Genomic DNA, 15,917 nt, shown 5'->3' on the forward strand with positions numbered 1-15,917 from the left:
TACAGGCAATGCCATATATACAGGATACATAACTCACACAGCTTACACACAACACACACACAGCTCAGATGCAGCAGACAATCAAACATACACACAACTCACACACAGGTCAGAGACAGCTCACACAGCTTACACACAACACACAGCTCAGATGCAGTTCATGTACAGCTCAGATGCAGCTCACACAGCTTACACACAACACACACACAGCTCAGATGCAGCTCACACACAGCACAGATGTAGCCTACACATAATTCTTAACAACCCTGTACTGTGGTACTCACTTTTCTCAATGTCAGACAACTTGGCATCGGTATACAGAACACACAACTCATCCCATTTCTGCACAACTTGATGTGGCTGATGATTTTTCTTTAACCTGATCTCTGTAGATAAAAGTTTACATACACAGTTCTACAGATGTAAAAGTATCTAAATACCAAAACTGTCACTGTTTAAAGATGCAAGATCAGGTTATTTTTCCATGGCCTATGTGAGTTTCTCCAATTTTAAAGATTTTTTTGTAACTGTTATGTACATTTGATTTAACACTAACACCCGCCCAATTATACATTAGTGAGTGAGTGAATGAGCGGGCTTTAACGTCGCTTTAACAGTATTCCAGTATGGCAGCTTAATGTGGGAGGAAAGCCCGAAGTGAGACAGGTCTCACACAATTTACCACCATGAGCATGGGTATGGTGCTGACAAACCTAGAAACATAATCAGGGCGAACCGGGATTCTGGCGTGCCCAAGGGACTTAAACATTAATCATCGCTATGTGTACATTGATTTGCACAGCTATGTGCACATATCATGTTCCCTACCGAGAGTCCACCTGATTCACTGTTGAACTTGTGTTGTATCTTCTATACAATGTATAGGTACAGTTTCTTTTGTGTGTTATTTTGATGTTTCCTCTAATTTTCAACCAATCATATTGTTACACATTTCCAATTGTTTTACAGCTCCTCTTTGTAACTACCCACCAAGAAGCTCTGAGACGAGCCATACTGCGAAGACCTCGCGGGCGACCTCACTCAAGCCCTGTTCCTTCATTGTCATATCCAGAAGCTCCTCCGCTTGGGCAAGATGGCCATCTTCTATACTGTAGAAGATCCCGTTTCGGTCCCTCAAGTACACGATCATGTCTACCACTGAAAATAGGCATTAAAGAATATAAACCAGTGACAAAACAACCAATGAAAATGACAGTACCATATTTCTAAGAGCATTAATTCAATACATATTTTCTCATGTTCGGAACCAACAGGGTCTAAGAATAATTTTCTTGAAATAAAACAGAAAATACTTCAAAATGGAACAGTATGCAATTTAACGAAAACTTACCTCTCATGATCAAAATACCATATGTGACACTGACAACCTGAGCCCAATTAACAGAAACACATAAATCTAGGAAGATTAATGATGACTTTGATGACACTTTGACAATACTTTGACGAATGGAGTAATTTGAAGTGTTCAACTCCGTGATTCAACACCCAGCTATCTGCATATCAAACATGGTAATGCACTAATGACTATACAAACTGCAATCTCATGGCCCCTGTAGGGAGCACACATCAGACCATAAGGCTATTATATTTTACACACCCTCCAGCGTAACTATTAATATACACACAACACATTATTCCTTATGGTAATGCTTGAGCACAACAGCAGAAAAAACCTACATGAAAGGAGAAACATTGAAGTCAGCTGTCACTGCATGATGCGCAAACTGATAGTTGGTTCAATACTTAACTACTTAATCAGTCTGATAACACACATAGAAACCTTTCAATTTCCATCTGTTCATATAATAACGTTTATCAAAATGTCTGTTTATCTGTCATTGATTAACACTTAATATGCTTAGGAGTTATCGCAACATTTCTACTTGTAAGCAATTTATTAGCTGCTTAAATGTTTAGAAATTATATCAACATGTCTGTTTTTATGTCTTCTTTAACCTAATCAGTTTGAAGAAATGACTAAGATCTATTTGAGAGTTATTTCAATCCAAAAACTTCAACACAACATCTAGTAATGAACATTAATGAACACTGATTTGATAAAAAAAGGTGTTTAAATATAATGTGGGCTAAATTTTCTAAATACCATCTAATGTTTGATTGATTACATATTCAGAGTATAAGTCAGCTTCATACCATAAGCAGAATTATGATAAATGTCATAATGAACCATTAACTTATCAAAAGTAAAAAAAATTCGAAGTGATTTATTAAATTATACCTCCTCATGGGAAGTGGTTGACACTCTGAGTGAAGTCATCTGTGTCGAACATTTACATGCTAATAACAACAACATTGGAGACACATAACTTAATCAAGGACAGAAATAATAAACAGGAGAGAACACTTACGGCTTATTAGACATAAAACCAAAGCATACAAAAAAATGGCATTAGCGATGAGAATTCAACACAAGCAAAATGATATACTACCATGCATTGTCGGCAGTGAAAGCACCAACTGTATGCAGTCGATCACGAGCTTACTTCTGCCACGATTCTCCACTGACTAAACCACCACCACCACCGCCTCACATTCGACACAGCACAGTATAAACAGTGCCTGCCTCAAGGAAAACACAACCCCCAAAAAGTTGCCAGCAGGCCTTGAGTCAACATTGACGCATTGTATGCACACAAAAACATGAGCTACGATCTTTCAGCAGTGGGACAAGAGAGTTCTCCTGCATATTTCAATACATGTCAATGCTTGGAGTTAGGCGTTATGTATGACAAATTCTATACCTAGCGAGTAACAGCGTGGGAGGACGGTTACATGCTTTATTGATGTCAGCTGTTCTTGAACACTCACCGTCTTCGTGAGTAAATATCTTGGATATATAAAGTTGGGCCAGCATACGTGGCCTTGGATTTGTTTGACAATAATGTGAAACACACTGCAGGTGTTTCACCTGACATTCAGTGCTAGTTCAAATGTCAGTGTATTCCCTATCATGATTGAATTACACCATAATTACGTTCATGTAACTTGAAATGCTTGTTGCTCCAGTAATTCGTTTACTTTAAAAATGGCAATTTCATTTCATTATTGCTTAATTTGGTGTCAGCTAAGCAGTTATCATCACCGATTCAATTTTTCCTGTTTTGTGATATACAACATGGAAATGTCACTGCAAGAGAATAATCCCCCTCCATTATCTGCCAAAACAGATTCAATTGGGCATTAAAGGCAAAATAACAGTGAAAATTATATAAATTGATCACCGAAAATATGTGATGATAACCAGGTGTTTACAAAATTGCCTGTATAAGAAATGATATTTATTGTTTCTTGTTTTTGGATTACGGGCTACATTAACTCCACATTTATTATCATAATTACTGTATTCCACATAATAAGCGCCCAGGGAACTCTCAAAATTAGAAATAGGGGGCCGTTATTAGAATGTTATTTTGGTGAAAAAAAGTTGAAAGATAAATTTTGTGGTTTATGCTGACAGCCTGAAATGTTTATGTATGACAGATATATTTTTCCAGAATTTAATTGCCCATAATTAAGGGTGCATATAACACACGAGTGCGTATTATACGTGAAAAAATAAGTCTTGTGTACATTGATCAGTTGAAAGGGGTGCCAATTGGGATTGTTCACTAGCCAATATATTAGCAAATATCGCCGTGGGCGCTTATTAGAACGGGGCGCTTATTACGTCAAATACGGTAAATAATATTAAGTTACTGAATGAAACTATATTAATCCTATACTTTAATTTCCCTCAGATGATCAAGAGTATTAATCTCAAACCTTTTCAGCATAATATTCAACTGGAGTTTTTATTATTCTCAGAAGTTTTCTCAAGGTCTGTGTTCATAATATAACACCAACATTTTTCTTTACAAGTATCACAGATCTATTTAGGTGGGCCCCGCAGATGGAGGTGAGAAAAGTCTCAAAATAAAATAAGTGCCAAAAGCAGCAGTTAACACATCTTTTTGTTGATTAACGTGACAAGAAAATAGGCAGAGAATATGCCTTCCTATGCACAGCTTAAATCTAAACTAAAATTAATCTTACATGGATATACCGACCCCTAAGGTTTAAAAGAAGTTTATTGATATTTACATGGTTGAACAATTACTTTTTAACAAATTATATCTCTGTAAATTGGAACCATCAGATCCATGATCCATTGAGTACCAGAAATAAAAAAAATCAGATTTATGTAAAAGTCTTATGTTTCTATATTCCTTCACCCTAACACTCAATTTTCACATAAACATCTCATACAAAACCCTTTAAATCCATCCCAATACAATTACAAACATACATAATAAAAAAATAATTGGGTACAAAAGTTGTCCAAATTTCAGTTCTAAAAATACTGGATCAGTGTAAGTTTCTATGTAACAAAACTCCACTGTCTTGGCGCTAAGATGATCGAAACTCCTACATTTTAACATAGGCTTACAATAGTCGTAGCGCTAAGATCGCTTTGTGCAAGTGGGCCCTGGCCAAGTAGATCTAATTACACTATAAGAGCACAGAAGGGAGAACGGAAATGGGCCTTGACACTGTGGAGTCCCACTTGTCTCACTGGCCCTGGCTGTAGGAAAGGGCATGTGCTGTATACACAGGAATTTCCTGTCTCTTGAAAACTTTCTCACACGCTACTGAGAAAGCAATTAATGGAATTAGTCAGATATAAATAAACGTTATCATATGCTGACTTGTACTGAATCATGCTCAGATGTTATAAGTTACATTACGAATACGATTTGATTGACATAAAGTTATATTGAAAATATTGTTTTGTGTCCTGGACGTCTTAACAAAATATTCATTTAGGCCTTTTTCCATAAAATGCATGTTTTGTTGAATGATAAATACATTTTATATGTGTATGTACTGAAGTTGAACCTTTCTTTCAATGATTAAAAAAAATATATAATAAATGTCCTTTTACCATGTTTAGACAAAGAAATAATAAATTTTCCCAAAAATATTTTTTGACTTGAAAATGTTGAGTTTGGCTCAAATGAATTTAGAAATAAACAAGCATGGAGTTTTTATTTTACTGTTTTTGTCCTGATACAATAACACTGAGGAAATATGTGCCCTCATAATAGTTCACCGTGACAGATATTATTGTTTATTTCTAACTCTACAGCATGCAACAACATAACCAGAACGAAACGTAAACAAAACAAAGGTCATCTATCTATCACATACCATACACATGCAACTGAGTACACCATGTACAGCTACAACCATTTACAGCTACACTGACACATTACCTTTCTTAGGACTCTCCTCTGCTGCATGTAAGGCAATGTCATCTCACTTTACTCAGATGATAACATAGCATAACATAGCAAGTAATTATCAGCGAAGTAACAGACCATGCAAAAATACACATGCGGATATATACACGGATGCTGCTGCAGTCATTATATTTAAAAGCCAACACTCCTGTATATACAGTGATGTTTGCATCTAATGTTAAAGTATTACAGTAATTGGCATAAACTATATTCATAATAACCCAGACAGAGTGAGTGAGTGTGAGTGAGTTGGGTTTTAACATATTTCCAGTTACATCACAGCATGTCAGCTTAATGTGGGAGGAAAGCCCGAATGCAGGTCTCAGATGTTTACCACTTCGGTAAAACCCACAAGCAAAGGGTATGGTGCTGACAAACCTCGAAACATAATCGGGCGAAACAGGATTTGAACCGACAATCATAGGATTCTGGCGTGCCCAAGGGACGCAACTCTGCACAGCGAATCGCGGCGCCTCAGACAACCGAGCCACCCGTGCCCCCTAACCCAGACAGAACACAGGAGGGTATAACAAAGTCCATTCTCTTCATGCTCCACATTGATGATGCATTACAGAGGTGACATCATACAACCAGCTACATTTGTAACCATTTATTTATTTCTGTCTCTTCTAATTCATAATGTTCATGCGACAATTTTTCTTTAATCACATTCTACATTCTCGAGACTGATATTTAGTCCCAGAAATAAAGTCATCTTATTTGAAAATATACATCTACAAAATATATTAAAACACAATCCAACTGGAGCCCAGAACAATCCTTAATTTCAGAGCTGAGCCAATCTAAACTCCTTTATTAATTTATTCTCTGGGTCTGGGACACAGATTAATTCTTCTCCCAAAATAAAAGGTAAATGGTTGAATAAGCATAAACATAACATTTCAGATATTTTTTAAAGTTATTTCTAAAAGAATTATTGGTTTGTGAAATTAAGTGGAAATGAAAAGTATGTTTTGAAATGAGAAGTCGAAGGGGAACCAGTTTTTAACATACCACAATGTCTGAAGTTTCTTTCCTTTTTTGTTAAGTTTTGAAATTTGTAAACACCCAGCAGCTAGGAAAGAATGTTGTACTTTAAAACTTTAACTCACTTGTGGAATTAAGGGCTTGTGGAAAAACCAAGTCATTAAAATAATTGTGTCATACAAATTTTTCACAATAAGAGGTACCAGGTATAGAGAAGATCAATCCACAAAGTGATTAATATTAATACTGATGGCAGAATACCATTAAAAAAAACATTTGTTGATATGGTAAAAACAATTTCAAAATAGATATGTTTTTATAATTTTTCTTTTGATTAGCATGATGCAGATTCACCAGGGTCTGGCAAAATAATGGCAACACAAGTATTTCAGGGCAGAATTCCTCAACACTGCACAGTATAGTACAGTCAACTCCATCATAAAGCACTGACAGGCTGATGACAGATATTCCCTTTGCCTGAACTCGATACTGGGCAATCAGTCTATTCATCTCAATGACTTACCCTGTCACCACTACCGTGACCCAAGATGACCTTTAACTCAACAAACTGTACACAACATCAACACAACTTACAGGCAGCTCTTGTCAACCATTTTTGTCGTACTTGTTCAGCTCGTTGATATTATTCATGATACAGAATAAGAGATATTATCAGTGGACTTGCGTGACGTGTTTCTACACTACATCCTCCCGTGATGGCCAGTGGTACAAAGAAACTGATCTGTTTTCGTGTCACAATGGTTAACATCGTTAAGGCTACATAAAACGAAGAGGAAACGTTTCTCGTGCATTGGCGCATCACTTTTAATCCTGTGCGTCAGTATTTTATTGCCAATAAAATATTTTTTAAAAAGATTCCTATCTCATACAAAGCAAACTCTGTTCTCCAAAAATAAAATGCTTGACAACTAATATTATTAAAGAACCGAGTTTTATGCATGCACAGTTGTGTTTGTTGGTATACATGGTGGGCAAATTATTCAAAATTTTCCTAAGTCATTGTTTTTGAAACAAATGTGACTAAGGGAATCATTCTTTTATGCAGCCTAGGATACAATATGTATTGGGATACAAATATTTGATGTCGGAGACTGGGAGTTCATACCATGCTGGATAGTAAACACAGTCCTTTTTTAATTTTCTATTTCTATTCAAATCACAATGAAAATATGTTTGATATTATAAATTCTGCTAAACAACCCTTGCAGATTGTTTGCACTGAGCCCTGAGAAAGATGATATGCACATGAAGTATGTGTAGGGTAGTTCAAATTACATGACTCTCAACTTTGGGTAAAAGGGCAGTGAGCCAAATAGGCCTGGACTAACATATAGTCTCTGATATAATGTTTTGTATATTTTTAAAAGATTTGGATGAAAATCTAATAATTAACATATCATGGTCTAAAGGTTCTTCAAGTACTTAATTAAGGTGGCAGATCTTTATCATGTCATTTTATGAGTAAAATCTTATTTCCCATTACTAAAGTGTGACTAGCACATACAAATATATATATCTCTTTTGATAATGATATTCATATTAGTCCACAATACAGACTCAATTGAATCAATTGAAACATAAACACATAGAAATAAAACTTTTTTGGGCTTTAAAACTTATCCCCAGCTTCATGACATTTGGTTTGCCTGTCCTTTAACCAAATCCTGCACACTGTGGATATTACATACCATTATTCTTTACTTTCGTGTTTGGTATTTCTTGATTCAGTACTGACGTAAGCCACAGGCCCATGCTACATTATAGTACATTGCTGCTTGGTAAATTAAAACAGTGGCTTAACAGGGTCTCGGATTATTGCTTACCATGATAACTTAGACTGTCTTACATTCATTACATAGCATCTTCCTGAAGGAAGGGCGTTAACTGATAAAAATGTCATGTTTCCACTCTTGCCGAACTAGACTGGAATTCCGGAGTTACATTTTGGCTGGACTAACTAGTCTATGCATAGTCCAATCAAAATCGCGTAACGATCTAGACATCCGGTTCATGAACAACAAGGATTTCAATGAGCAGATTTTGGTCAATTGCAGGATTTGCAAAGCATGTGTATCGTCAACTGAGCATCGATAGATTTGTGAATCGTTTTCGTGTTTTTAATGAAGGTGCTCAAGTGATTTGATGCACTCCGCATGGTAAGACTCGTTTGTTAACAATATAGATCTTGATTATCAATCAGATCGTCTTGATTGGGCGCTGCCATTTTGTTTGAAGCAAATGCAAGTGATATCAGAGATGGAATGTGATTGGTCAATGAGAGGGACATAGAAGGGACATAACTCGTAACAGCCACTGGTGGTGCTACGATTGAGCCTGGAAATTCCAGCCTAGTTCGGCAAGGGTGGAAACTGGACTTTAACAGTCAGTTAACTCCCTTGCCTCAGGAAGATGCTACATAGTAGTTACAAAGAAGCCACATTTCTTGAAAATGTTAACATGAAAAACATATGCATATTCAATTTTGCGATTGATCAATGTACAGAACATTTTGGGATATGTATAATTTGTTATTCTCTTCATACAATTTACATACAAATAATACTCCATCTCTACATAGCCCAGTTTACAGAACTTGCATAATTTTTGTTTTCTAGGTACATATACTGGTATACATCTTCCTGTCTCTATACACAAAGTAATAAACATCTGGGACCTGCATCAATTCAGGCTTTCCTCCCACATTATGATCACACGTCGTGATACAACTGGAATATTGTTCAAAGCGGTGTTTAACGCAACTCACTCACTCACTCACTCACTGTAAACAAAGCATGTGAACTACAGCAAAACTGTGCTAAAGGAAGCCTGAATTACTTATCACTACTGCCTTTATGTAAGGCTTAACAGAGAATCATAACATACTCTCACTAACAAGACATACAAATGATCATATTACCTGTACTTGAATATATCTATCACAATCTATGCCAGCACCCAGATAAGCTTGTAACAGGCAACTGTGTACCTAACAGCCTTAACACTCAACCTGCTCTTGCTTATATCAGAAAATAAACAATGGCACAACCACTCATCAGCTGATCAACGTTTATTGCCGGGCTGGGTGAGAGATCAAAGCCTGTCAAGCTCACAGCACTGACAACGTCATGGGGAACCCAGGGATGGGGGAAATAATTAGTGTGAGCGGGTACGCTCTCCTCCTACGGATTATGAGTGCAAAGCATGTGTCATATTAATGAAATCAGCCATGCATGATGACATAGTTTGCTTCATGCTATCAGGTCAGGAAGTATGGAATTGTAGGACCTGCCACACAGGCTGACATGACCGACACATTCTTATGGCTGACCTAGAAACTTGGTTACGCTGTCAGAACTGCAGGGTAAAGTAGTATACTGTGGAGGTAAAGACTTTGGTTCCTGAATTATTCTTGAATTCAGGAGAAGCATATAAGGAACTTATGTTTTTGCTCCTATAGTTCAGGCAAAATAAGGTTTCACTTGGAACAAATAGCAACAGAATTTATTTCACTATAATGCATTTCTACAAGGTTCCAAAAACAAAATACTAAAAGTTCCAAGCAATCCCAATTTGGGAAATATGTCTAATTTGCATAATCCAATATTGTGAATGAGTGAGTGAGTATGGTTTTTATGTCCCTTTTAGAAATATTCCAGGATTTAACAGAAGGGGCTTTACATATTGTACCCATGTGGGGAATCACACCCTGGCCTACGGGATGACGAGCGAACACATTAACCGCTTAGGCTATCCCACACACTATTGTGATGTTTTGATGGTTTATTATTATCAACAACTGATTGGATACCATCTATCATTGCAATGCTTTAAATGTTAATAATATACTTACAACTAAACACTGTCATCAATATGAAATCGAACAGATTTTTTCTGTTCTTCTGTTCAAGTCTGTTGTTTTACACCTCAATATTCCTTCTTTATCATGGTTTATAAGCCTGTACATATGTTAGTTTTAGCCAGCCATAGCAGTGGTTGATGCAGTTAGCAATGTCTCATGTTGCATGGTACAATGACATGCAAACAACAAGTCGCCAAAGCTGGTAATCTGATACAATTTTGTTGCCTCTTACAAGCAAAAGTATATTAGCGACATACATTCTATCCCATACCGGGTCCTCCAAAGATTTTCAGTTGGGGAATAAGACTTTCAAAGATTCAAATCTTAACAAAAAGAGGTAGTTTTTATTTCAGGGAAAAACATAAAGAATTTGTTTACAACTATCACAATGATTCTGCATATAGAACAAATCAATTATCCCCACTGATGATCAGATGGAATCCAATTTTAAAACACTAAAATATAGTTCACTTTTTACCTTGTCTCATCTTGAATATCGCAGTTGAAAGATATGAAGTAATAAATTTAATACATGTAATATTCTATAAGGACAGCAATGTACAGCTTTGCTCAACAGGCCCAGAAGAAACTCACCCAATGCCTTTACAAGTTAAAGTTTCATTTATTAAAGTAGTTTACAGATTCAGTTAAAAATAGAAAATTCTCAAAATTTAAATTTTATTCCACATTCATGAACATTGATGTTGTTCTGGGTCAGTAAAACCATAACATCAGAAAAAACTCCGCCTAACACTTTAACTGCATAGAATGAAATGTTTTCTCAACACAATGCTTGGAATTACAACATCCCTAATACCCGTGAAGATCATGGGTAGAATAGGCCTTCAGCAACCCATGCTTGTCATGAGAGGCGACTATGCATGTTGTAAGAGGTAACTAACAGGATCAGGTGGACAGGCTCGCTGACATGGCTGATGCACATCATCTCAATTGTGTAGATTCATTCTCATGACTTCACCCACTGGATTATCTGATCCAGACTCGATTATTTACAGACCGTTGTCAATTAGCTAAAAGGTTGCATGGTGCAGCTTTAACATCAACAACAAAACTTTTTAAAAAAATACCCCTACAACATATAAGTCTGTTTAACTGGGGATTTTCATTATTCTACTAACAAGTCGATATTGATGCATGTCTTGCCAGTCTGTATATCAGAAGAACAAGACATACGAAAGTAGCCTTGAAACAATGAGGTAAATAAAAGTCATTTTACCTCTGTGATTGATGTATAGTGCTAAGTTGAAATCAATCTGTATAAGGACTTTTACTTGGAGTTTTTTAGTTTTCAAAGGGAAGGATTTGAAATTTAGAGTTAAAAATCAACCTGTTGATTAGGGGTTACAGCAGTGAGTCTTAAAAATTGTTTATCAAATGTCTAGAGTGGGTTGACAGTTTTCTGGTAATAAATCATAAGGTGAAGCTAGGCTTACAAAATCGAGGGCAGTAAAAAAAACAAGGTCAAATTGAGCAATTTTGAAGTTAGATCAAAATAAGCCAAGGAAACACCTACTGACTTCACAATGAATCTACCCATGCTAAGATACAAACCAAGTCCTTGACTGCTTCAAGTGGACGTGTGTCAGCTAAAGGTTGTAGATGGTAACCACTTTGGTGAAAAACATTAGCATGGTTTGAAAATGAGAGCAAAACTCCCAACCAAAAGGATGATGGGACCCAACTTAGCCTTGCTCTAAGGCTGTACTGAATGATAAGTACATGGGTGTATAGTAATTCTACCCTTATAGTAGGCAAGTCTAGATAAGCGGACATAGGGACAACTTGTTCTTATTATTTATATCATCTAGAAATTATGATTTAAGTTGATAACCAAGGAGCCACATGGTTGCTAGGAGAGAAATGAAAGCTATGTTTGATGAATTGGAGGTCAGGCTAGTACTCATTTTCATTCATAACTGACAGGTACACATCTCCACTACATCAAATCTAATCACTACAACAGCTTAAAGGAAGAGTTGCCGGTAGGTTTTCCCGAGAATACATCTCTTCCCATCCCTCTAATTTCACCCACAAGACCTAATACAGCCCTGATTGGTCAATCTCGCCCACTAATTGTTTGTCCCCCTCAATCATGTCAGTGACACTTATTGACCTTTTGTTTTCACATGAACAAACACCTATCATATATTTAGCAGCCCTGAAATTGTCAGAAATTTCCCGTCAGAGATTTTCCATCATATATTCATATAAATAAAACAGAGGCCTTCTTCCTTCCTTACTTAGATTACACATCATTTTCCACAGTGGAGGAAATAAAAAAATAGATAAAACCCTAAAAACTTATGATTCCTTCAACAATTTACCAGTGTGTGCGGGCACAGGGGCAGGAAAAAAATGAAAAAAGAGAGAAAATAGCCATTTGGACAATGTTGGAATGACAAATTACAGGTTTACTTCCATTTCCCTATTTAACAGCTGTGAAACATTTTCAATACAGAAATTATTCAACCAACTCATTAGTGAGACAAAAATAAGATAAACAATATATTTTTATTTCACATTGGTAAATTTTGGGAAGGTGAATCCTTAACTCCAATAATAATAATAACAAAGACAAACACTGACATTACATTTCGTGGACTATAAACAGAATCCAACCACCAGCACAGCTTACAAGTCTGGCAACTCTTTCCTCTAGGAGGAAGATGGCTGTGTTGGGAAATCTTACTCAATCACAAGGCTATACCTTGAAATAATTTCTTTGAAAAACATAGACATCAGACATACAGGATACAAGCATGACATGTTTGTTAGTAGTAGAACACATACAATATCAGACACGGAGATACAATATTAGACACATAGCTATCTCTAATCATGCTTGCCAGGGATGAAATGGAATAGGATTTTAGTACTGGAGTTCTCTGTAAACGTTGCTTGACTATTCATATGCTCTGAATAAAGTGACTCTCTGTAGGTGGACCATGCCGAATAACCATGCTTCATGGTGTTATTGATAACAACAGTCCCATGGAACATGTTGAGACCCATTACTAATTAAGTACACACCAAAATCCATTACATATAAAGTACTGTTAGACAAACTTATAGATCGAAAGAACAACTTTGTTTGGAGTAGTGGCTAATTGCAATGACCGCACAGGTATTTGTTGAGGCTTAACTATTGCTTTTTTTTTATATAGAAACAACCGATTCACACCCAGGTGACCATTTCATCCCAAACACAAAAACATCAACAATGCATGAATGAGCGCAGCATATTCACAGGATGCAAGCAGAAACTGCATTGTAAAGGGAAGCAACTGCAGTAGGAGGAAATGCAACTGCAGTATAGAAGCAAGCAATAGTGAATACCCCTGCCACCAAGTGTACCTTCTTTCTCTGCATCTGGGATAGTATTGACTGTTGTGGAGGACCCCTCTAGCAGGAAGCCTATGCAGACGAGGATGACATTACAAAGCATGTTTCTACCTAACATGGCTGTGAAATCGCAGCCATGTACTGCTACGCTTTTACTGTAGGACATTTACTGGATGCTAATAATGGGTTGCAATGATGTGCGCCTTTATGACTGTTCCTAGTGTTCTACTAAAGACGACTGACTTTGCACCAGACAAGCTCCACCCAGTGAGGATCCTGGTTAGAATTGTTCTGCAGCAATCCACACTTGTCGTAAGAGGCAACTAACAGGATTGTATGGTCAGACTCTCTGACTTGGTAGATGCATGTCATCGTAACCCAACTGCTTAGATCATGGTCATGCTGTCAATCACTGGATTGTCTGGTCCAGACTCCATTATTTACAGACCGCTGTCTAATAGCTGGTATATTGCTGAGTATGGCAATAAGCAATAAAACAAACACAAGCTCTGTCAGAGTGCAAATTAAAGTATATAATGGACTTTTTTTTATAAACACCCTAAGATCTCAAACCATTCATCTTTAAGTACACCAAATATTTTGACTCAAAATGTTATTTCAGCAAATGTTATAAACATGTAAGTAAACACAAAGAGTTACTGCCTTATTTACTGTCTAAAAATATTAACAGCGACCAAGGCTGTCAACTCGACATCCTTTGTGGTCGTAGTCTCATAACTTTCCAAAGCAAAGTTTGGCTGTATTCAAATGTAAATGGATTGGGAAGCAGTGGGGTATAAAATATTTCAACAATATTCTGTAATCTGTACTATAGTAGATCTTGTGAATTCTGGTGCAAAATCAGCATTGGAATTTAGCAGATTGTTAGGAAGGAGTGACACGTAGCTATGTATTAGATACCAGTAGCTACCATTTTGCAGCTACACCCAACACTATCACTTGCTGAAAGGTACTCACTCACTCCAGGTAATTGCTTGTGCATGTGTGTATAATTAAAGTTGACCCACTCCACACGATTGTGCCGTTCTATCACGAACCTTCCCACTGCTGTGCAATCTCATTAAAATCAGATCTTAGTTCTCGCTATCGCTAAACAAAGATCTGAGGACATCCCATTACGGGTCACGTCAAACTGACCTTGCGCAAATTTTGACCGACCAATGGAATACCGACAAGAAGTCGACATTAGCCAATCAGAAGGCAGCTTTCTCGTGCTTTATGGCACTAATTTCAAATTGGCGACTACGCTTTGAAACATATTTTGACGTATTCTCAATAAAAAAATTGAAACCTGAACAAAAGAACATTCTGGAATGGCAAATATATGGTCTAGATTGTATGGATTCAGATGTTAAACCAGTAACTATCGTTCGGAATACCCCGTGTTAATGTTTTCAAGATTGCATGATTAGAAATCACATTCCGACAGTCACTTTCATGATCTGGTAAGCGACGCTCTGATTGGTCGGATGAAAGGTCGTTCTGACGTGACACCTAATGGGATGTCCTCAGATCTTTGTTTAGCGGTAGCGAGAACTAAGATGTGATTTTAATGAAATTGACTACTGTGAAAATCATACATGTACTTGTATCATGAATAGCTTATCAGTACAACAAGCATAACTGTCCGTGTTTCCGTGTCCCTCCCCTGAAGATTTTACACATCCATTGTATTTCTGTATAACAGAAATCTGTGGACTACAATCATTTTTTATCTAAAACAAAGGCACTGGAAGTCAATTTTCAAACTACTGCAAGCAGATATCATTTTGTATCATTTAGGCAATAAACTTTTATCAACTTGACCTTATTTGCACTTTAACCTGTGTGTCAGAGTGAGTGAATAAGGAAAGATACTGCTTTTGAGCAATATCACAGCATAGGATACCAGAAATGGGCTTCACACATTGTACCCATGTTGGGAATCAAACTTGGACCTTTGGCATGACAAGTAAATGCTTTCACAACCCTTTCAGCGAGCTGAGCTTGAAACGGTGGGTAATGTCTGATGCAAAGTGCAGTTTATGAAATTAATCTACAAAGCTGTGAACTGCGCAAAAAAAAGGATTGATGAGGATGATACATGACTACAAGTACAATTTCATTTTGATTGAGTGCCTCAACTGAACTTTTTGCTGCTTCTAGACATTTACCATCACAATTGTGGTATAGAAAATAACTAAGTAGTCTTTATGAGGGTTCACTGCCACATTCTGAGCCTCTAATAGAAGGAATTGTATAATATTTTGTGTAATATTTGGCTATGGAAATTACATGATGTCATAGAGGTATATCCACAAGAATTTGAGTCATCTGAGCAAAGTGTTTCATTGTGACAAGTACTG

At 36.7% G+C, this 15,917-nt stretch overlaps 1 protein-coding gene across 14 annotated transcripts in view; it reads right to left on the reverse strand.

Annotated features, from left to right (window-relative positions):
* LOC124140981 (FERM domain-containing protein 8-like) overlaps positions 1 to 15,917 on the reverse strand; it is a 36,322-nt gene that overhangs the window by 16,281 nt on the left and 4,124 nt on the right. For 4 of the 14 annotated variants that reach the window (XM_048403686.1, XM_048403691.1, XM_048403700.1 and 1 more), the window contains exons 3-6: positions 13,564 to 13,623; positions 5,295 to 5,315; positions 991 to 1,158; positions 285 to 386 (exon numbers count right to left, since the gene is read on the reverse strand). In XM_048403686.1, coding sequence (XP_048259643.1) covers positions 285 to 386; positions 991 to 1,158; positions 5,295 to 5,315; positions 13,564 to 13,623 — 351 coding nt within the window. Of the gene's footprint in view, positions 1 to 284; positions 387 to 990; positions 1,159 to 1,351; positions 2,050 to 2,471; positions 3,192 to 5,294; positions 5,316 to 6,902; positions 7,027 to 9,246; positions 9,360 to 13,563; positions 13,624 to 15,917 lie in introns of those variants that run through there. The other 10 variants (XM_048403689.1, XM_048403695.1, XM_048403694.1 and 7 more) reach the window with 7 other exon arrangements.

This window comes from Haliotis rufescens, unplaced genomic scaffold (assembly GCF_023055435.1).
Source record: "Haliotis rufescens isolate VD_foot unplaced genomic scaffold, xgHalRufe1.0.p SCAF_3, whole genome shotgun sequence".
Taxonomy (NCBI): Eukaryota; Metazoa; Mollusca; class Gastropoda; order Lepetellida; family Haliotidae; genus Haliotis; species Haliotis rufescens.